This window comes from Ursus maritimus, unplaced genomic scaffold (genome assembly GCF_017311325.1).
Source record: "Ursus maritimus isolate PB19 unplaced genomic scaffold, ASM1731132v1 scaffold_21, whole genome shotgun sequence".
Classification (NCBI taxonomy): domain Eukaryota; kingdom Metazoa; phylum Chordata; class Mammalia; order Carnivora; family Ursidae; genus Ursus; species Ursus maritimus.
This window is the reverse complement of record NW_024424564.1, coordinates 47,422,919-47,445,387: the sequence shown is the minus strand read 5'-3', so window position 1 is coordinate 47,445,387 and position 22,469 is coordinate 47,422,919. Positions and strand designations below refer to the sequence as shown.

Below are 22,469 nucleotides of genomic sequence, written 5' to 3'. Positions count from 1 at the left end.
TCCCTTCCCCCCGCCCCCCCCCCCCCCGCCCCGAGCGGGCCAGGGTCTTTTGGCCCCGTTATATGACCCTTTCTCCCAGGACCTAATCCCCTAGTTCGGCTACAAAAAGCCCTCAGCCATGTCCCACTCCTCTGGTCGGTGGGCTTCTCCTTTTCTCCTAACGAATGTCTTCAGGGGCTTCATTTCCTCCTGCGGCTGACGCTCTTCAGCTCCTCCNATTCCTTCTCCATTAAGTGGGACTCGGCGGTGGTCTCAGACAGCTGAAAGGCAGGCAGCGGGCTGCTAGAAAGAAGGACCTTTCCGGGCTGTGTCACGTTTGCGAGGGCAGCTCCGTGCACTGGGGGAAGGCCCCCTGGCCTCTCTCTCACACCCTCCACCATGGGAACCCCTTGGGGAACCCCCAGGGCCTCTCCGTCACAGTCCACCCTCACAACATTCTGGTCACCTAGGATTGCGCGGCATTCACTGCCTTAAAGACAGCAGGCCTCAGGGGATGAAAATGGCGGACAGTGGGCCATCCTGAGGCTAAGAATTAGGGTCTGAGTTGTTTCTGAGCTATAGCTCCCAGAATGGTGATTAGGGGGAAAAGTACTTGAAAAAGAATGCCACTTTCCTCCTTAGGATCTTTCAATGGACTTTAGGTGGAAGATATTCAGGACAGGGACAGAAACTTTACTCTCCAAAGTACAGGTAGGCTTACCGTGGAAAAAAAGCTACACTTCTGATCAATTCTCTGTTCCAAGTGCTTTACTTAGCTTATTAACTCAGTACAAGGCAGACCCTATTCTGGTGCCCATTTCACTGATGAAGAAACTAAGTTTCGACACACGGAGCAGTGAATTAATTTGCTGAAGTCACAAAGCCAGTGGCGGAGCTGCACAAGGAACCAGGCGGGTTGGCTCCAGAACGCGTGACAGCAAGGGCTCTCCTGCGTCCCGGTCAGCTCTCACCTGCAGCCCCAGCCCAGCAGCCTGCAGGGTCTTTCGCAGCCACGAGAAGCCGAGACTGGCACAGAGCGTGCTTCTCAGCTGGTCCGCGCTCGCATGATGTGGGACACCTCCAAGCCACGGGCAGACTGTCCGCCTTCCTGGAATGCCTTCATCCCATCCCCCACTCCTCCCTTTAGCCTTCCACATTTAGCTCAAATATCCCTTCCTCTGACACCCTCCGGACACGACAGAATGACTGTCTCTCTGTCCTGTGCTGACGCCCGGGCCGACGCAGACTCCAACCGTGGCTCTCCCCAGGAGGCCCTGCTGCTGTGTTTACTGCCCACCTCCCTGCTAGACCGGGAGCCCCTGAGAGCAGGGACGCTGTCTGATGTGGATCTTCGGGTTCAAAGCAACTGACCCAGGGCCAGCAGGCCCTCAGAGGGATCAGCTGGATGGAATGACCCGCGGTGGAGCCTCCCCCCAAGGAAAGCCTAGGCAACCCTTCCCATCGCCCTCCTCACCATGTCCAGCAGGATGTCCACCTTTAGCCGCAAGAGGTTGTTCTCTTCCTCCAACTGCTGGTTCCGCCGGCGGAGGCGCTGAGCCTCCCTCCTGTCCACGCCGCCACTAATCCCCGTCTCTGGTGGAAGGACAGAAATGGCAGTTACGCGGGGGCTTTGCTCCCACCGTCTCGGCAGACACCACGGCAGGACATCAGCCCACCTGCTATCCACTGGCCATTTTCAAACTTCAGGCTTTGCCCCGCCAGGTTCATAGTGGGGGTTCCGTAGTCGAGGCCCAGCTCCACCTCCCGGGTTGACCGATCCAGCTGTGGACGAGACACCGCCTGGGGCTTCAGGAAGCACGTGCACGCCAGTCCCCACACCTCCCCAGCTAACTGTGTGACCCCAGCCACTCATTTCTTTTCTCTGACCATCACTGGGCACATTTCGTAACTTTTGTTCAAAGTCAGAAAATCCAATAAGGTACAACAAAAACTTCTAAGCTCCAAGAAGAAACCTCCCATTTTATTATACATGTTTTCCAGAAAAACTTTATATGCCGAAATCTGAATTATTTGACATCTGCTGGGCACTTCACAGTTTGAAAAATCCTACTACAGGGGCGCCTGGGTGGCTCAGTCATTAAGCGTCTGCCTTCGGCTCAGGGCGTGATCCTGGCATTCTGGGATCGAGCCCCACATCAGGCTCCTCTGCTGGAAGCCTGCTTCTTCCTCTCCCACTCCCCCTGCTTGTGTTCCCTCTCTCGCCGGCTGTCTCTCTCTCTGTGTCAAATGAATAAATAAAATCTTTAAAAAAATAAATTAAATAAATAAATAAATAAATAACCCTACCATAGATTTTTAATAAAGTAGAAAATCCTTTTTAGAGGTAATAACCCCCTACGTTGTTATCCCTTGCTTACCAGGGAGCTCTACAGGTCACAGAAAAGGCATGAAATGCTAACCACCCGATCCAGGAGCTGCAACATACCCCTGAATGCCCTTAATGGTGGCAAAACATCACCCTTTAAGAATGAATTTGATTCTCAGACACAATTAAAACCAATTCCTGGCCAAGTCTTGGGAATAAAGCAAAGGCAAGTTGGATAATACCATTTGGAGCCAAAAATTATCCTGAGATCAACTGTCTTACTAGGTTCTTGAACATGCTCTGATGGTGATTTCCAAACAAGAGTTAAAAGAAAATATTTTTTAAGTTTATTTATTGAAGTAATCTCTACACCCAACGTGGGGCTCACTCCCCGATCAAGAGTTGCACACTCTTCTGACTGAACCAGCCAGGTACCCCCGGGGTTAAAACTGTTTTTAGCAATAGCAATACTATGAATTAGAAGGATGTCCTCCTTACAAGGATGCCTCTGGAGGACCACTTCCCATCAGAGACCAGGCCTGATGCTCCAGTCCCCGCACACTGGGATGGGCCCCAGTGGTGATACTCACGTTATGCAGGTTGGAGAGAGAAGCGGACTTCCGAGGGGGCGTCTTCTTGGGACTGAACGTATTTCCAAAGAGAGGCATCGTTGGCCTGATGAAGGGAAGGTCGATGCTCCCTTCTACTGTCAGAAAAAGTCACAAACAGATGGGTCAATGACCTTATGCCCCCGTCCTCAAATCATGAAAACATACATCTTACTACGTGGCTCTTCACAATCCTGGTGATGGCACCCATGTGTTGAGAGCTCACTAGGGAGAATGCTCAATGAGCCCCTTGCGTGAGACCCCTCGACTCTCACACCCCCCCTTTGTTTACTCCTCGTTATCCCCACGGAACAGCTGAGGTTTAGAAAGACTAAGGCCCTGGGGCGCCTGGGTAGCGCAGTCGTTAAAGCGTCTGCCTTCGGCTCAGGGCGTGATCCTGGTGTACCGGGATCGAGTCCCACATCAGGCTCCTCTGCTATGAGCCTGCTTCTTCCTCTCCCACTCCCCCTGCTGTGTTCCCTCTCTCGCTGGCTGTCTCTCTCTGTCAAATAAATAAATAAAATCTTTAAAAAAAAAAAAAAGAAAGACTAAGGCCCTAAGTGGGCACTAGCATTTCAGTGCAGGGCTGTGGGGTTCTCCAGTTTTGTCACCACGGGTTAGTGCCTAACCTGCCTGTTTCAAGTTTTGTCACACAAGGTGACATCACCAGATTTACAGTCAAGAGCAGGGAATGCCATCCTGCTTGTTCCTGGATGCTGGTGAGAATCACACGTGGGTCAAGAGGCCCTGCACAGAGTCCATTTGAAAGAAACGAAGCTCTATTGATCCTTCACGTCCAGAGAATGGTGCCCCTTGCTCAGTCCTGTGTCAGGTCACCTGTCCTGTGTGGCAGGTGAGGTGTCCCGTGGAAGGAGGAGGCTGAGCACATGGCAGGGCTAACACTACCACACATCTGCTTTCAGCAGATTGTAACCTAGTGAAGTAGGTTTACTGACACTGCCCATTTGGGGGGCTGGGGGGTGTTCGTATATTTATGTGTAACACAGAAAAGCATAGATTGTAAATGGATGGCTTCATGAATTTTGACCACACCTGCACAGCCCCCCCACCCCTGTGCAGCCACCCTCCAGATCGGGATACAGAGCATGTCATCACCCTGCAAACCTCGCCCAGCAGCTTTATATCCATGGATTCATGCAGGAGGTCTTCCTCTGGGTCTGGTTTCTTTCACTCGATATGTTTGTGAGACTGGTCTGTGTTCTGTGCAGCTAGAGTTTGTTCGTTCACATTGCAGTGAAATAGTCTACCGAGCGAGTGGACATTTGGATTGTTTTCAGTTTTTGTCAATTAGAAACAGTAATATTAAGAATATGCCTGGACATGTACTTCTGTACACGTAAGTATACTTCTCTGATTCTAGATCCGGGGGTGGAATTCTGGAATTGTCGAGCATTCATATGTTCAGCTGTAGTAGATACTGCTAAATGGTTTTCCAAAGTGGGTGAACCAATTTATATGTCCTACCAACAGTGTACAAAGTTTTGAACTTTGGGCGTTTCTTTTTTTTATCTATTCTGGTAGGTATGCAGTTGTACCACAACGTGTGCTTGAACTGCTTTTTCCCAATAAGTAATTAAATTGAGCACCTTTTCATATACTCATCAGACATTTAGATACCCACTTTTGTGACATGCTTGTTCAAGTCTTTTGCCACTTTTCTACTGGGTTTTCTATCATTTTCTTGTTGATTTGTAAGGGCTCTTTATATATGCTGAATATTAAGTCCTTTGTTGTAGAGAAAGAATGATATTTGAAAATATTTTCGCCCAATCTGGGACTTGTCTTCTTGCTTTCTTATTGGTTTCTTTCTGATTAAAGATGTTCTTAATTTTAATGAAATCTATAATTTGATTTAATGATTAGTGTTTTATATCCTATTTAAGAAATTTTTGCATACTCCAAGATCATATTTTCATATATATAACCTTCTGCAAATTTTATTGTTTTAGCTTTCACATTTAGAACTATGATTCCTCTGGAATTAATTTTTGTTGTTTTTTTTTTTTTAATAAAGATTTTATTTATTTATTCGACAGAGATAGAGACAGACAGCGAGAGAGGGAACACAAGCAGGGGGAGTGGGAGAGAAAGAAGCAGGCTCATAGCGGAAGAGCCTGATGTGGGGCTCGATCCCATAACGCCGGGATCACGCCCTGAGCCGAAGGCAGACGCTTAACCACTGTGCCACCCAGGCGCCCCTGGAATTAATTTTTGTATAAGGTGTGAGACAGAGGTCAAGGTTCATTTCTTCCCAGATATTACCCAATTTTAACTTATAATACACAAGTAGTTTAAAAAGATTCCTTCTAAGAAACTGTAGACTGAAGATAACCATAACAAAAGCACAAATGAACAGAAGGAAACAAAGCTCTCAATTTTCCTATTCCAACGTATAAAATCTTCCTCCACCATATTATGAGATAGAAACAGTGATGAACTGGATGCCTGGGTGGCCCAGTCGGTTAAGCATCTGCCTTCGATTCAGGTCATGATCTCAGGGTCTGGGATCAAGCCTGACATCAGGCTCCCTGCTCAGCGGGGAGTCTGCTTCTCCCTCTCCCTCTGCCCCTCCCCTTACTTGTGTGTGCTCCCTCTCCCAAATAAATAAAATCCTATTTAAAAAATGAATTAATCACATCTGACAAGAAGCTGGCCAAAAAAAAGAGAACTTCTCAAGACCATTTGAAACAAGGTTTGTATCAACTATCATTGAAAGATAACTCATTGTATGAATCCATCACAATTAGGACGACATGCACTCAATGAGAACGTGACGAAAAACCATGCTATCATCAGTGATGCAGAAATTAATGTCACTAAGATTAATGATAAAAGTCTAGAAGCTTCTTTGGAGGTTTCACAATATAAAATACAGAAGTTCATGTCTGTATGATTTATAAATAAATAAAAATAAAGATATTTGGAGCAGGTGTACTCATGAGAAGTTCATTGGTAGGTGTGTATTTGTAATTAAAAACAGAGTAGACCCACAACCTGGGGGATGGCATTTGGGCCTGGGCACAACACGAGGACTTGGACAAAGCAAAATGCTTCCAGCTTGGTAGTGGATGGGACAGCAGTGGGGACTAAGATGCTGAGGGAGGCTGAAGCTGCGTGACCGTGTCATTCAAAACAGTGGAAGGGCCTGGCATTGTTTCTGCTGGAGAAAAGTAAAAGGGTGGAAGAGGGAAGACAATCTGATGTCTGTAGAGGGCAGAACAAGAATGAAACGGGAACATCTGGGAAGAAAGAGTTTAACTCCAAAAAGAAAAGAGCACAGTAACACAAACTTGTATCACTCTCTGCACAGCCACCAGGGGTGGGGCCCAATGCTGAGCACGCTTCATAGATTTCTTTTATTCCTTGCAGCAACCCCATCAGGAAGGTATTTTCCTATCCTTATCAGAGATGAGAAAACTAGGGCGTGGAGAAGTTAGCCAATTTTCCCAAGGTCCACAACCATGGTCAGTTGGCTAAAGGTATATATCAAATTACCCCTGTATTAATAATGAGTGGGGTACATCATAAAAAGAAGCATTTTCATCCACCATATTGGCAAAACTTAAAAGATGAATAATATCCAAGGCTGGTGAGGGTGTGGAGAAAAAGACACTTCCGTTTTCTTTAGGTGGAAACATAAGATGCTGTCATTTTCCCAGTTAGGCAAAACCTAGCAAAATTTTAAATGTGCATACTTTTTGGCCCCCAAATCTTCTAAAAACTTATCCTCCAGAAAGAACTGGACATGTACATACAAATGTTCCCTACTGTTGGTAAAATAAAAAGTATTTTATTTTGGAAAAATAAAAAGCAATCCAAAATGCCCACCAATGGTTGGTACAGCCAAATCAATTGTAGCACATTCTTATAATGGAATGCAACAGGACAAGTAAAAACAATGAGGCAGCTGTGTATGGACTGACCTGGAAAGACCTCCAACACACTCTAAACATTAAGAAAGCAAGATGCAGAACAGTGTGTATACTATAATGTCATAAGAGAAGACAGAAAAGGGGGGGGAAGGCAAGAATATAGGTGTATACATTAAAAAATAGAAAAAATTCTGGAAAGATACACCAAACAGCTCACTGTGGTTAAATGTGGGAACGGGAGTAGGATGATGGCTTTAGTGAAATCATCATTGTATAGGTAAAAAGTGGTCAAGTGGTAGTAATTTCATATGTTATAATATCAAATTATATTAAAGAAATATACTTCTGGGGGTGCCTGGGTAGCTCAGTCAATTAAGCGGTTGCCTTCTGCTCTGGTTATCATCTCCAGGTCCTGGGATCGAGCCCCATGTCAGGCTCTCCGCTCAGCGGGGAGTCTGCTGCTCCCTCTGCCCCTCCCCCTACTCGTGTTCTTTCTCTCTCTCAAATAAATAAAATCTTTTTAAAAATAAAAAATTTAGGGGCGCCTGGGTGGCTCAGTCCTCAGGTCATGGGATTGAGCCCCGCATCGGGCTCCCTGCTCTGCTGGGAGCCTGCATCTTCCTCTCCCACTCCCCCTGATGTGTTCCCTCTCTGGCTGGCTGTCTCTCTGTCAAATAAATAAATAAAATCTTTAAAAAAATAAAAATTAAATTAAAAATTAAAAATAAATAAATAAAATTTAAAAAAGAAATATACTGGGACGCCTGGGTGGCTCAGTGGGTTGAGCGGTTGGCTTCGGCTCTGGTCATGATATCTGGGTCCTGGAAGGGTCCAGGGTTTGAGGCCCACATCGAGCTCCTTGCTCAGCAAGGAGCCTGCTTCTCCCTCTGCCTGCCGCTCCCCCTGCTTGTGCTCTCTCTTACTCTCTCAAATAAATAAAATCTTTTAAAAATTAAAAAAAAAAAACACGAAATATACTTCTGGATTTAATAAATTACTACAATGATGTTAATTATTAAAAAACAAAACAAATGAATAAAAAACAACTAAAAAGCAGCCCCTGCCCTTCCAAACACCTGGAAACATGTGAAGGAAAAATACTTGGCCAAGTTGTTCTTGCAAAGCCTGCAACTGTGCTAAGAGTACTACACATAAGCATATCACTTGGACACAACAGACCAAGTACCAGGTCTGGCTCTGCCCCTCAACTGCATGCTAAACCCTGGCCAAGTTACTTTCTTTCTCAGGGTTTTAACAGGGGCACTTCCCTCATGACCTCATTAATTCTCATAACCCTTAAGCAGAGAACTATCATCGATATATTACAGTGGAGGAAAAGGAAGTGTCTGGACGAGATGCTTTTTAAGTCTTATCCAATAATACACAAACATCTTTGGCTTAGACCCTAAGATTCTGGAACTAGTGTGGACCCAGAGGTCCCAGCTGAGCCCCTTGGCCCAAAGCAGCTGACTCTCTAGTGAAACTGGAGAAAGAGAAAGAGGGCTCAGTTCTAAGAAAGTGAAGGGAGAACATCTGGGTTCCAGTCATGTCTCAGCCGCTCAGCCCCACTGGGACCCCAGAACTTAATTGTCTTTGGGCCTCAAGCTTCTCTATTTGTAAACAGGGATAACAAGAGTACCCACTTACAGGTTGTTACAGTGCTTTATAAAAAGCCGTGGCATTTGATGCTCACAACTCTGAGAAACAGATCGAGGTAAGTATGTCCCAGGCAACAGATCAGACAACTGCGGTTTAGAGAAGTAACTTGTCCCCAGTCACACGGTGGGAAGGTGGTGGAATTGGGCTTCAAATAAGCTCTACTCCTCTGCGCTGATAATAATCACTTCATCGCTGCGCAATGCTTTACAGTGTGCAATGGGCCATAAAATACATTATCCTATTTTAATCTAACAAGAAGCTGAGGCAGCAGTTTTTGGCTTTCACTGGATTCCCAAAGAGTTCAGAGCTAGTCCAGTACGTGCCAGGCAGATACTCGGCCACCCCGGGCCGCTGGATTCAACTAACGGTAAAGAACAAACGTTCACACGCACGCCCTTTAATCCTCTTCGCAGCCGATTTACGGGGAGGAATTACAATCCCAGTTTACAATCGAGGAAACCCACTTCGAGAAGGGCGGGGACGGGCCTGGAGTGAACACAGCCTCCGCCCAGTCCCCCGAACCCGGGCCGCTCCAACTGCTGGAAAGCCCCGAGTCCCCTAGGAAACGCCCGGGCGTCCCACCCCTCCTCGGGCCCTGCGGCGCCGCTGTGCTCAGACCTAGCGCGTCTCAGAAGCCCAGGTCCAAACGCACAAGGATACCTGCCGGAAACCGCCTTCAGGGGTTCGCGTCACCCGCCGCGACCACGACTCCGGCGCTGCTCCGCCCCCCTCCACCTGTGCGCGCACGCGCATCCCCGCCCCGGACTCTACCATCGCCGGAGGTGGGGGGTGCCCGGCGCGGTGGGGTGCACAACGGAAGTCTACGCGAGCCCCAGAAACGCTTGAGGACTGCCCTCGGTATAGTAAAGAGACTCCGGAGGGAATGTGTCCTGGAGTCACTTACATTCCCCGTGCTATGGACTGGGAAGAGGAACTACACTCTCCCTCCCCACAAACCCATTGGTCTGGTCTCCCCAGCCACCTGGGGCCGTCACCGTGGTAACGGCGTGTAGCGGACGCGGCGGCTGCTCAGCGCGGTTCCATTGTTGTGGGAAAGGTGGAAGTAGTGACTGCGCCTGGCGTTGCCTTGGGAACGCCAGGACTCACAGTAGCAAAATGGGCCTCTCCCCGACGCCCCTCCTCCTCCTCTTCCTCCTCCCCGACCACAAAGCAAAGGGCACCCCTTCCTGGTGGATGTGGGGGCAACAGGTGTCGGATGTCCCATCCAGAACTTTGCGGGGTCCGCTGAAGGACCCGTGGCGGAACCGGCCCCAAGTTCGTCTGATTCCGCCGGTGTCTTCAGGTAAGACGTACAGACGATGACCGCCCTGCCCTCTTCCGCAGACTGCCACCTCCCCCAAGTCCCGACACTGATCGGCTTTTAAAAGCAGGGGAAACTGAGGCCCAGGGACCACTTCCAGGTGGCGCAATGAGCAAGGGCAGCAGATCTCCTGAAGTCCTAACAGTGTGTATTATTGGTTCCATTTGAAAAATAAACAAACTCAGAGCCATTCAAGGGATGTTTATTGGGTGCCTAGTGAGTGCACCAGGTCATCCATCCATCCAGTGAGGGCCAGATCCCATGGGCCTCCGGCTGCAAGTACAATTTTCTTCCAACTACACCTCAGTGCATTAAAAAGGGGAGAGGTCTATGTTCTAGAACCAAACTGCGCGGTCTAATCCAGCACTCTCCAGTGGAAACATATGGGGGCCACATGTGTCTTTTAGAATTTTCTAGTAACCATATTTTAAAGATTAAAAAAAAAAATCAGGTTATATTAATTTGAGTATTTTATTTAACTCTGTGTGTCCCAAATATTATCATTTCAACATATAATCAATGTTAACATATAATCATTTCAACATATAATCAACTGCTTCAGTTTTTAAGTTTAAATGAATTAAAATTAAAGTTTCAGTTCTTCAGTCACACTAACCAGATTCCAAGGGCTCAGCTGTCACATGTGTTTAGCGGCTACTGTGACACACAGATACAGCCTTTTCCTACCTTTCTACACTTGCTCCCCTCTGCTTGGATGATATTTCCTCCTCCCCTTTATCTAATTAACTCCGGCTCTTCCTTCAAGCCTTGACTAGATCCAAACCCAGTATCAGTTCATCTCATAGCACTGCATTCCTCCCTTCAAAGCAGTGGTTGCAGTTATAATTCACAACTATTTATATAATCTGATTATCGCATGTCTTCCCTCGTTGACATAAGCTCCATTAAGGCAGGGATCAAGTCTGGCTTAGGTCAGCACCCTGTCCCCAGTAAGTGTGCACTGGTGGCTTGGTGTTGGGCACTCAGTAAGTCGTCATTGAGTGGCTGAAGTTTAAACTGAACAAAAGTCTGATTCCAAAGTCAGCATCATTTTAACTTATGTAAACATGCTTGAAATTGTTTAACATGTTAACTTTAAACAGGGGACATTCAAATCTCAGCTCTCAGAATATGTGCTGTATGAGGGCGGAATGTTTGTTATTTTTCCACTCGTCTACCCCCAACACAGCACAGTGAGACCCACAGGGTAGATATTCAGCAAGTTCGTTTTCTCCTCCATCCGTTTTTCCTCCCCAAGAGTGATGGTAAAAGCTTTTCAAGTTTCAGAGAATACCTAAAAGGGTATGATGAAAAATTCAGAAGAAAACAGAGTGTAGATTTTAAACATTTCTTTTAAGAGCCACAATAATAGCCAATTCTTCCATTAGGCATGAGTAAGAATGTCAAGTTAAAGGAAGAGGCTTCTTGACAGAATCGCCCTAAGCCTGCTTCTCAGAGAACATGCCATAGTTTTGCAGTCCTGCTGGGGAGTGGGTAGGAGGAAAGTGAGAAGCCCTGAAATGCACCTGCCTCTTCCTTACCCTCTCCCCCTTGCCTACATAGAGAAAGGCTAGGAGCTGGAAGGAGGAAATAGTATTGACCTGGGCCTGGGACAGCCTTTCCTGCCGTCCAGCTGACTTGGGACAGCCCCAAGCTTCTGCGGACTAGAAAGAAGTACGGTGAGTGAGTCTAAAATGGAATCAAATATTGAGTGTACCTAATCCCTGGGGATTAACTTGCCTAATGCAGAAAGATGTGGAAGCAAATAATTCCAGTTCAGAATTGTAATTACAGTGGTATAATGGAGAGATGAAAGCAGAATCCTGAATTTCCCAAGGGGGAGGGGTCACTAATGGCCTGGACTAATTCAAGAAGGTTTTCTAAAAGAGGGGCACGTGGGTGGCTCAGTCGGTTAAGTGTCTGACTCTTGATCACAGCTCAGGTCTTGATCTCAGGGTCATGAGTTCAAGCCCTGGGTTGGATCCCATGCTAGGCATGGAGCGTACTTAAAAAGAGAAAAAACAAACTGTTTATAAAAGAAGGTTTTCCAGGAGATATATCATGTGGGATGAGCACGGACTAGAGGGAACCGCGTGTAAAAAGCCATAGAGGCACCAAGAGCATGGCAGAGTAGGGACCAGGAGGAAGGGCAAAGGGGCAGGCATAGAGAATGCAGGGCTGGGGAAAGGCAGAGCAGAAGGCGGGAGCCCAAGGAGAGGAAAAGACAATGTGGTGAGCCCCTGGGGTAATTCTCGCACTAAACTACCTTTGCTCTCTCCTTCCATCACATATGAGCTTCCTGAGGGCCGATCTGAGTCTTTTACTTCATTAGAACCAGGCCTGTGCCCCTGGGCTCTGGCCACGGAAAAGCCACAGATGGAAGTATGAACTCCTGGCCAATAAGCCAGGATCCAGGAGAGCAGTCCAGCCAGAGAGTTCTGAAGCCAGGAGGAAGAGTAGTGATGGGGCCAGTTTTCTGGGAAGGAGCAGGAAGCCTCAGGTGGGTCAGGGCCCTCATGCTGAGGAGATGGGCCCAGGGTCTTAGAATCCTGGCATCTGAGAGCTGAGAAGGGTCTTAGGAAACGAATCCAAATCTCTGGCTTGGCAGGTGAGTCTCAGAGAGACGGGGATTTGGTTTCCTTTCTAACTTGGAAACTGGTATGCTGGGTGGCCTGGAGCCCTGGCCTTTTAATCACTCTAGTCTCCTTAGTTGAAAAACTAAAACAATATTCAAGGGAAACGGGATGGCAGTGGTCGGGGGGGAGCATCAACAGGAAAGGAACAGTAAATATGCCTGAAATCCCTCAGAAGGGCTTGTCAGACAATGGGCTCCGCTCCCCACGTGGCACGTAGCACGTTTTACCAGGTGAGCGCGGGTTGTGTTTTCTAAGGTGGTTCTATGCTCTGTGTGATTTCCAGGAGGCTGCCTGAACAAGACTGGAGTAGGAAATGGGAGGCTCTTAAGTGGACACTCCCTGTTTTGTCCGTTTCCAAGAAACTGGACAATGGATCATTTCAGGAACATGGATGTCATCAATGTCACTGCCTTGCCAATGGTGCCAGTGGATGAGCACCTGACTGTGCCCCTCGTGGCACGGAATGCGGCAAAGAATGCCCTGAGGAAGAGTCTGGAGGACAACCCGCCCTGTATCCTTCCATGATACCGTCTACAGTCCAGGCCAAGTGCACCTGCCACAGAGCTAGGACCCGTGCCTGCGTCCATGACACGCACGATCAGGCCCTTTCCTTATGTGCTCGTTCGTTGTTTTCAATCAGTTAAGCCCTACCTGTCCTCTAAAAGAATCTGAGACTGTGACGGATCGTTTGATTTGAGTTTATTGTACTAGGATAATCAGAAAGGGCCCCAGAGGAAGAAATATTTGTGGAAAGAATAGGGAAGAAAAGAAAAAAAAAAAGTTCCTTTTTTTTTCATTGTCTCATTCTTTCTCTTCTGCCTTCCAAAGAATTACAGATAGCAACTAAGAAGCCCCACTGTAGCCCCCTTTGCCCCCAGATCAGTGAGCTGAAGACCCAACACTGTTAGTGTTCTCATTCCAGTTGACCTTGCCTCTTCTCATCACCTGCCCGCCCTTCTGCCTGGGCTCCAAGTTTGCCCTTTCTGGCCTCCCCCAGGCTCTTCCAGCATCGGACTTCTCTAGCCCTGCCTTCATTGAGCCACATCTCACTTCTGACTCTGAACTTTTTGCCAGAAGCCCATCTCTGGAAGACCTTAGAGCTCAGCTGTCAAATAACCCTCTCGGGTTATAAATAAGCCCAGGTCGGCTCGTCTCATCAAGAGCTCATTGACCTTCAAGTTCCACTGGTGCCAGCCAAGCTGCGTGTGTCCCTCTGCATCCCCTCACCTTCTGCAGCTCTCAGGAACCCTTCTCGAGATGAGCACAAGCAATCCCATCAGGGTCTGCTCTGGGGACTCACTTTCCAGGGCCTTTTTCTAGTGTGTCCCCTCTTTCTTCTTAATTCCTCACTCATCTCAACCTAACTAACCCATTTCACTTCCTGTGGTTTGTCATGTCCCTCCTTGGCATCGTCATTTGTCAAGTATCCTCTGATCTTTAAGAGCCCTTGAGGGTAATGGAAGTAAGAGTGAACCCTGCTTGATGGGGAAGCAGTGAGGAGTGATAAGGATTACGGGTCTTCTACAGAGGATATATTCTAGACCAATTGAGGCCAAGACAGAAAGAAACGCAAACGTAGAGAGGGTAACAAGAGGGGCCCTTGAGCGGAGCAGAGATTTCAACAGTGATAAACAAGGTCGAGACACCCTCTGACCCAGTTATCCCTTACCTGAAAATCTCCCTTAAAGGAATAATGCAAAATACGGAAATGGCTCTCTGACTAGAAGCATCATGGCATTATTTTTAATTGTAAGAAATTACGAACAACTTAAATATTCGATAGCCATGGAACAGTTAAGTGTATTAAGGTGCACTCTCTAAATGGATTCATACAGTGCCCTTTAAAATATCTTGAGGATTATTTAGCTTTATGGAAAATGATCATAATAACAAGTGGAGGAGAAGTCAGAGTCCTAAAAACAGATATTTGCTGAGACTATAATTAGGCGAAAAGGTATGTATATAAAAAATACTGGAAGGAAATCTCCCCAAATCCTAACAGAAGTTGTTAGCGTGGTAGCATAACAGATGATTCTTTTTCTGTTTTCCAAGGTTTCTAGGATATGGCTAATTTTCATCTGGAATTCCTAAAGGAACTCATTTAAAACGACAAAAGAAGTGTGAATGTTTGTAAAGAAAATAGTTCAGTGGAGAAACATCTCAGAAAGAGAGTGGGCTAGGCTAGCCTGCCCTGTGCCTGTGTGATCAGTACCCAGAGAGTTTCCTTAGCGGACCCCCCCCCCCAGCCTGCCTCATTGGCTCCATACACCGGCTGAGCCAAAGGATTGCTGAGCTCGATCTGAGTCCCAACCCACTGGCCAACATCCTGGTGAGTGATGGGTGCTGAGACAAAGGCTTCCAGGCAGGAAGGGCCCTGGGAGCTCCCCCATTTATTTGAAAGCACATTTGCACAATGGAGATCTCAAAGATATATTTTATGACTTAGTGAACTTTATTTTTGGGAGCAGTTTTAGGTCCCCAGCAAAAGGGAGCGGCGAGTACAGAGTCCCCACATACTCCCGTCGCAGCACACGGGCAAGCTCCCCATCATCACAGTGGTACATTTATTACAACTGATGAACCTGCATGGACACGTCATCATCACCCCAAAGTCACCGTTTACATTAGGGTTCTCTCTCTGTGCTGTACATTCTTCGAGTTTGGACAAGTGCCATGACATATATCCACCTTTGCAGTATCGTGCAGAAGAGGCTCGCTGTCCTAAAAATCCTCTGTGCTCCTCCTCTTCACCCCTGCCAGCTCCTGGCCACCCCTGCGCTTTCTGCTGTCTCCATAGTTTTAGCTTTTACAGAATGACCTAGAATTGGAGCCCTCCAGGGGGCTGGCTTCTCGCACTTAGGAATAGGCATTTAAGGTTCCGCCATGTCTTCTCATGGCTTGATAGCTCGTTTCTTTTTGGCGCTGAGTAGTATTTCTTTATCCGGATGTGCCACAGTTTATTTATCTGTTCACCTCTCGGTTGCTTCCAAGTTTGGGCAATTATGCATAAGGCTGCTGTGAACATCTGTGTGCAGGGTTTTGTGTGGACATACATTTTCAGTTCATTTGGGTAAATAGTGAGAGCGTGGTTCCCGGACCATATGGTAAGAGTATGTTGAGTTTTCTAAGAAACGGCCAAACTGTCTCCCAAAGTAGCTGCACCATTTTGCATTCCCGGCAGCCACGAGTGAGAGCTCCTGTTGCTCCCCATCCTCACTGGCATTTGGTGTTGTCAGCGTGCTGGGTCTTGGCCAGCCTAACCAGTCTGTAGCGCTATCCCCTGGTCGTTTGAATTTGCAATTCCCGAATGACAGTGTGCTATTGAACATCTTTTCATGCGCCCGCCTGCTCTCTGTCGATCTTCTTAAGTGGGGTGTCTGCTCAAGTCTTTGCCCCATTTTTTGATTGAGTTGTTTTTTTATGGTTGGGTTTTAAGAATTCTTTGTATATTTCGGGTCACCGTCCTTTACCAGATGTGTCTTTTGCAAATATCTTCTGCCAGTTCACTCCCAACTAAATCTCCTAACCCCGTCCCCCTTGGCAGCTTGCTTTCCACCAAGTTCCTCTGTCCCCAGGGCCCTGAGCTGGTGATTGTCTCCACAGCTTTCGGCTTCACCCTCTCCCCCAGCTTTTCCAGTGCTGGCTTTTGGGGTCAGTTCATCTCTTGAGTCCATCTTTTTGTTTTATTTATTTTTTAACTTTAAATCACAAGGCATGCATGTTTATTCTAAAATACTCAGACTGGGGCGCCTGGGTGGCTCAGTCGCTTGAGTGTCCAACTCTTGGTTTCAGTTCAGTCATGACCTCAGGGTTGTGAGGTCGAGCCCCACATCGGGCTCAGCACTCACTGTAGAGTCCGTTTGGGATTCTCTCTCTCTTTCCCTCCTCCTGCACCCCTCCCCCCTGCTCATACAGTCTCTCTCTCGAAAAAATAAATACTTTATAAATAAATAAATAAATAAATAGCTCAAACCATCTACAAGTATGTAAGTAAACTGTGAAAGTCGCAGCCCTATTTTCCTCCTTAGAAGTGACCATCATTAATTGTTTGGTGTGTCTCCTTCCAGAACTTTTCTTATGCATTTAGAAGTATAGAATACATATATTTAGGGTTATTGTTTTCTTTTTTTTAATGTGAGTAGGGTCATACCATAAATACTGTTTTTTAACCTGCTTTGGGTTTTTTCTTACTCATTTATTTTTAGCATAAATATCTCTTGGAGATTCTTCAGAGGCAGTGCTGTTGACCTGCCCCATTCTTTTTGTGGCTGCATCATATTCTGTGGGTTGGATGTGGCATAATTAATCTGACTGTTCCCTATTGATAAATATTTCAGTGGTATTTTCATCAGAATGAACATGTGAATATTTCTGTGTATGTATCTTGGGGCTCATTTGCAAGTATTTCTGCAGGTAGAGTCCCAGAATTGAAATTTCAAATTTTGGTAAATAGTCAAATAGCCTTTCACAGAAGTAAAGCTGTCGTTTTCTCATGCAGCACTGAGGCTAGTTGCAGTCGCCCCTCCCCCACCAATTGAATTGTGAGTGAAGGCAAAACACATACATTATTTGGAGTGATTACATGGACGTTAAGCAACCTTGTATCTGTGTGTGTGCACGAATCGGTGGGAGAGGGCATAGCCCTAAAGGCACAGGCTCTGGAGTGAGACTGTCCAACTTTACATTCCTGCTCCGTTGTTTTCTCACATTGTGACATTAGGCAGGTTATTTAACCTTTGTGAATCTCTGTTTTCTAGAAAATGATGGAAACAGTAATAACGTATCTCCCTCTTAGGGCTGTTGCAAGAATTAGAGGAGTTAAAACTCACAAAGACCCTTAAATCAGGGCAGAGAAGAGCACCTGGCTCCCAGGAGGGACATTGTATATGTACAAACGTGTAGGAGAAAAGTCTGGAAGGATACGCACCAAACAGTCAATGGGGTCAGTTCTGGAAAGGGAGTGAGATGGAAGGCGAGTAAAACGTTTTTTTACTCTACATACTTCTGTAATGTTTGGGTATTTTACAATAGGAATGTGTTTGTATGTCAGTTCTGTGATTTTTTTTCTTAATGATAATTTTAAAAGCAGGAAAAAGAATGTTTTGCTCCCAGAAGCAGGATCCGGTGGCTTTTCAAGATTGCCCAGTGTTGGCATATCTCCTCAGGTGCCCTCCGTTGCCAGGCGGAACCAGGAAGGGGCTGGCAGGACCAACCCTGGGTCCTCCTGTGACCTAGAGGAAGGGACCCCTTGCCTGTCCTTCCTGTCCTCTGCCCAAGCAGCTGGTCAGCTCTGTCAGGCCTGCTCTCTGCCAGAGCCCATCCCCCGGCTCTCCTGCCCGGCCTCTGTTGGCTGCGGGTCGCCCTGCCCTCTATTCTCCAGGCCTTGACGGTGTGGCCGCTTCTCCTGAGTCAGCGCCTTAGCCAGACTGGTTTCTCCAGCCTCTCTGCTGCCTGGCACCTAGCCCAGTGCCTGGTGCCCAGGAGCTGCTTTATAGATGTGTAGTAATGAACGAGTAAGCCCCCGATCTTCCTCCCCACGCCCCACACGGCCATGTCCTATTTCTGTTCCCTCTTCCATGCCCCAGGTGTGGGTTTCCCTCGTCTCTGGCCGTGACCTTTGCTCAGCTCCCCTTTCCAGTCCTTCTCCCTTCCGCGCTCTGCCTGCAGCTCGGCACCCTGGAAAGGCCTTCACTGCATCTTCCACCCCAGGACTAGCGTAGGTGCTCCTTCTGGGCGCACGTCTGGCATCCTGTCCCTCCCTACGGCAGCACCCATCACCCCGTAATCACCGGCTTCTCCCTAGTAATCCTCGAGCCCTTGGGAGGCAGGGATGGCAGTCACTGCTCACTGCTGCAGCCTCGCGTGGGGACAGCATTGCCTCTAGCAGGTGCTCAGGAAATATCTGTGGAATGAATGATATGGTTGCAAATTGTAGCTTCTCTCCTGTCCTTCAGCCTCATATTCCAGCTACCTGGAGCAGGGACACCAAAACCTCGCTGATCATCAGATTCCCCAGGGAGGTTTTTAAAAACTAAAAGTGAGGGGTGCCTGGGGGGCTCAATCGGTTAAGCATCTGCCTTTGGCTCAGGTCATGATCTTGGGGTCCTGGGATCGAGTCCCATGTTGGGCTCCCTGCTCAGTGGGGAGTCTGCTTCTCCCTCTTCCTCTGCCCTTCCCCCCTACTCATGCTCCCTCTCTCTCTCTCCCTCACTGTCTCTCAAATAAATAAATAAAATCTAAAAAAAAAAAAAGCCCTAAAAGTGAAAAGAGCATCGCACAGGACTGTGTGTTTTGTGTGCTCTCATGGGAACAGGATTTCTCTGGAAGGCTATGTAAGAACTAAAGGCATTGGTGGTGGGTAGGAGGGAGACTTTTGACTCTACTATTTGATTTTGTACTTTGTAAAATATTTACTGTTTTTTAAAATTTAAGTAGAGAACTAGTCAGGAGCCACCGTAAATAAACAGTTCATGACCCAAGGCAGACATCAGGAATGAGCTTCTCTAATGAACTGGTCTGTCTGAATAATTCCCCAGCCATGCTGGTCATCCGCCAGGTTTGGGAGTTGACTTCCTGCTTACAGGCACTGCCGTCATCTCAAATGCAAACAGCCCCGCGCTGGTTTCCTCATTTCCCCCTAAAACTTTTCTTCCAGTGTTCATCTGCCCTTCCCGCTCTCTGTGTGTGCACATCTCGTCCATCCTTCCAAGGCCCGGACAATATTGGCTACAGTGGCATCCTGATAAGGCTCAGAGACGCTGCTGTTGGATACGTGGGCGAATACCCAGCCCATTCACTCATCAGGCCCTCTCTTCGACTGCTTTTTTGGAACAGTAGTGTTGACAGGCTTAACCAGATGCGACCCCTTTCCCCATCTACACACACCTGCACACATACCGATTTCGGATAAGGTGATGGGAAGCTGGGGGCGCCTGGGTGGCACAGCGGTTAAGCGTCTGCCTTCAGCTCAGGGCGTGATCCCGGCGTTACGGGATCGAGCCCCACATCAGGCTCCTCCGCTATGAGCCTGCTTCTTCCTCTCCCACTCCCCCTGCTTGTGTTTCCTCTCTCGCTGGCTGTCTCTGTCTCTGTCGAATAAAAAAAAAAAAAAAGGTGATGGGAGGCTGGAGGGCCATTTCATAGTGTATCAAACCTCATCATGTCCCCCAACACTCATGTCCCCCCTCTTCTGGGCAGTCCTCTGTGAATGCTCCAGCTCGCACTACTCTCATTTGTTCGAGTCCCAAACACAGCGGTTTAGGACTTAACTGGCCCATGTGTGCTGACGTGACTGTCCAAACAGATTGTAAATTCCTAAGGGCAAGAGCACAGAGTCCTAATCCTTCGTTATCTTCATTATCCAAGAACGGGGCTGGCCTCATGGCTGACAGTCAGTACAACTTGCTGGGTCACCGACATTCATTTTTCTTTCCTTTTCTTTCCTCAGGAAGGGATTGGGGGCGGGGGAGTCAGAGATCCAGAGAAATCTCTTGAGAAGTCAAGGGTATGGTGATTAATAATAATAATAATTACCCTTTATTGAGTAGCTCCTATCTGATAGTAGCCTCTGTTCTAGTGTTTTAAGATGCATTCAATACTGTATATCTGATTCTGACTAGGACCCGAGAAGGTAGGTATCATTGTCCCCCTACAGAGAGTTTAAACAATAGCTTTTTTTTTTTTTAAGATTTTATTTATTTATTTGACAGAGAGACAGCCAGCGAGAGAGGGAACACAAGCAGGGGGAGTGGGAGAGGAAGAAGCAGGCTCCCAGCGGAAGAGCCTGATGTGGGGCTCGATCCCAGAATGCCGGGATCACGCCCTGAGCCAAAGGCAGATGCTTAATGACCGCGCCACCCAGGAGCCCCTAAACAATAGCTTTTAACCCGTGGAGCTTAATTGGAACCCCATTCCAAATCCTGTACCCTTCAGAGGTGTCGACAAGAGGAGGCATAGCCAGGAGGAGGGGCAGCGTGAGAGAGGGCAGAGGTGGGGGAATGTATTGGTGGTGACACTTGGGGGGGGGATGAGGTCAGTGACACCAACGGCCACCAAGGCCCTAGCACCTAGAGGGAAGACAGCGAGGCGTGCCACCAACTTTGCTCCAGGCCTTTTGCACACTAGCAGGAGAAGTGGCCTGGTCTCTGACCCCCACCCCCCTCCAAGATCTGCATGAGTCCCTAATGCCCCTTTTCTTTTTGGTTTTTGAAGGCAATTGAGAGATTTGAGTTGGAGAAGAAGGCTTTGAGAGAGAAAAGTCGCGACAGTTCCAGAGACCGAGGCAAAAATCCTTTCTCATAGCCTTGCTGGTGCTTTTGTGGGGTTCGGCTTTTGTTAGTATGTCAAATGCAGTTAAGCAGGAATCCAGCGTTTTAGCTGAGGATGTCTTTGTCCTCTTCCGAAGAAGCCTCACGTCTGAGTTCCTAGCATTGGGCAAGTTAGGAGGGAAGGACAGCGCACTCAGAGACGGCCTGCCATGTGGCACACTGCGCCACTGCTTTCACGCGGACTCCCTTGTTAAATCTTCATAATGTCCCCACCTGTGGGGTAGGTGCCACTGAACCTAGTTTATAGATGAGGGAACAGGCTCGGGGACGAGGGAACAGCTTGTCTGCAGTGGGTCCTGGATTCGGGTCCCTGCCTGCCTTCACAGCCCATGCTCTCTCTGCTCCTCCTGGGGCAAAGAGTCTAACCCATCAGAAGCTGAGTCTTAGTGACTCAGCAGCGCAGGTGGGGTCCAGTGAGACTAACAGTGTGGCCGTCATCTGGCAGCTCAGACCAAGTGAAAAAGCACAGCTGAATTACTGCTCAGCAGGGGACAGACCCCATGGTTACTCACATCCTGTTTCTCCTCCGTTCTTCTGCAGACAAGAGTCCAAGCAAATCACAGTATACTTGCAGAGGCTCAGAATCCAGGAATGTCAGATCTTTCATTTTTAAAAGGGTAAGGGATCTATTGCTGGGTCTCTTTCTGACTGATTTCTGCTGGGCACGAAATAGATTTTAGTCCTGGGGAGGGCGTGCTTGGCACCCGGCTGGGGATGGTGCAGGAAAACCACAGAGTGCCCTTCTGAGAGGATCTTAAGCTGTCTTCATAACCCTAGAATGTCTCATACAACCCTCAGAGGGGTAGCATGAGGAGTCTTCCCGAGGTCATTTGTTTATTTTTAGAGCTTCAAAGGGGGGTCCTCTTAGAAACAGTAAGTTCAGAGTGGGCTCACACGGAGCCACGGTGCTGCCCCGCTCCAAGAGGCCCGTTCACACCGCGGTGGAAGTTGTGTCCGTCACTCGGACGCCGCAGGAAACTGACGGTCAGGAGTAGGGCAGCGACCTGTCCAGCATCCTGCACCTGGCTGATGTGTGGCTGGGCTGGCCAATGTGTCTGCGGCAGCAATCTGGCCCCACCTCAAAGCCACCCCAGGGAAGATGCTCCCAAGCCGGTTCTTTCAACTACCCAGGTCGTGTGTATTCAGACCTTTCAGTGCCGGAGCACACCAGACCATCCATTATTGTTACTATGTTTTCACTTCTCAGCCCAGGAAATTCGCAAGCCGCAGAAAGCCCGATGCTCCACAGTGGGTCGAAACTGCCACACTACGTCTGATGGTGGCCGAGCAGATGTGAATGCCCTCCCCAAGGTGGCACAGCTGGTCAGTGGGGGCGCTGACCTCTGGCCCAGGGGGGTCTGAGTCAGGGTCAGGGTAGTTCATCAGAGAGTTCTGCCAATGCCAGTGCCATAGCCCGGGTAAAAGGCGCTCAGTCCCCCAGAACGTTTCCAATAGGTGCCTTGGGTGATGGTGATTGGTTTCCTCTTCCAATTTTCTATATTTTCACATTTTTATAATTATCATATTGGCTCTTTCAGAAATTCTTTTCTAAATAAATAAACCCAAAAGGGAGGAAACTATATGCTCCAAATCATTAATGATGGTAATATTAATTGGTGGTCATCAGCGAGTAGTTAATTAAGTGGTAGCATATCTCCTTAACAGGATCTGTTATCTTAAGTGGTAAATTGGAAGACAGTGCGGCAATGTGGAAAATCTA

The 22,469-nt window shown here is 47.8% G+C and overlaps 2 protein-coding genes across 7 annotated transcripts in view; one reads left to right on the top strand and one right to left on the bottom strand.

Annotated features, from left to right (window-relative positions):
* Positions 1-18: 18 nt before the first annotated feature.
* Positions 19-9,263, bottom strand: CBY1 (chibby family member 1, beta catenin antagonist). 6 transcript variants are annotated; one of them, XM_040637541.1, is made up of 5 exons: positions 9,126-9,263; positions 2,896-3,011; positions 1,656-1,761; positions 1,454-1,572; positions 19-260 (listed from the first exon to the last, which is right to left on the bottom strand). In XM_040637541.1, the coding sequence occupies exons 2-5, from the start codon at positions 2,971-2,973 to the stop codon at positions 180-182; spliced, it is 384 nt and encodes a 127-aa protein (XP_040493475.1). In that variant the 5' UTR covers positions 2,974-3,011; positions 9,126-9,263; the 3' UTR covers positions 19-179. The 6 variants fall into 6 exon arrangements, with proteins under 6 accessions (XP_040493475.1, XP_040493478.1, XP_040493476.1 ...); XM_040637544.1 differs by having other exon boundaries at positions 2,896-3,008; positions 9,130-9,230; XM_040637542.1 differs by having other exon boundaries at positions 2,896-3,008; positions 9,126-9,224.
* Positions 9,264-12,726: 3,463 nt separating this feature from the next.
* Positions 12,727-22,469, top strand: part of FAM227A (family with sequence similarity 227 member A) — a 76,322-nt gene continuing 66,579 nt past the window's right edge. Inside the window, exons 1-4 of the mRNA XM_008705556.2 lie at positions 12,727-12,933; positions 14,669-14,751; positions 20,634-20,703; positions 21,290-21,366. Coding sequence (XP_008703778.1) covers positions 12,792-12,933; positions 14,669-14,751; positions 20,634-20,703; positions 21,290-21,366 — 372 coding nt within the window. The 5' untranslated portion in view covers positions 12,727-12,791. The remainder of the gene's footprint in view (positions 12,934-14,668; positions 14,752-20,633; positions 20,704-21,289; positions 21,367-22,469) is intronic.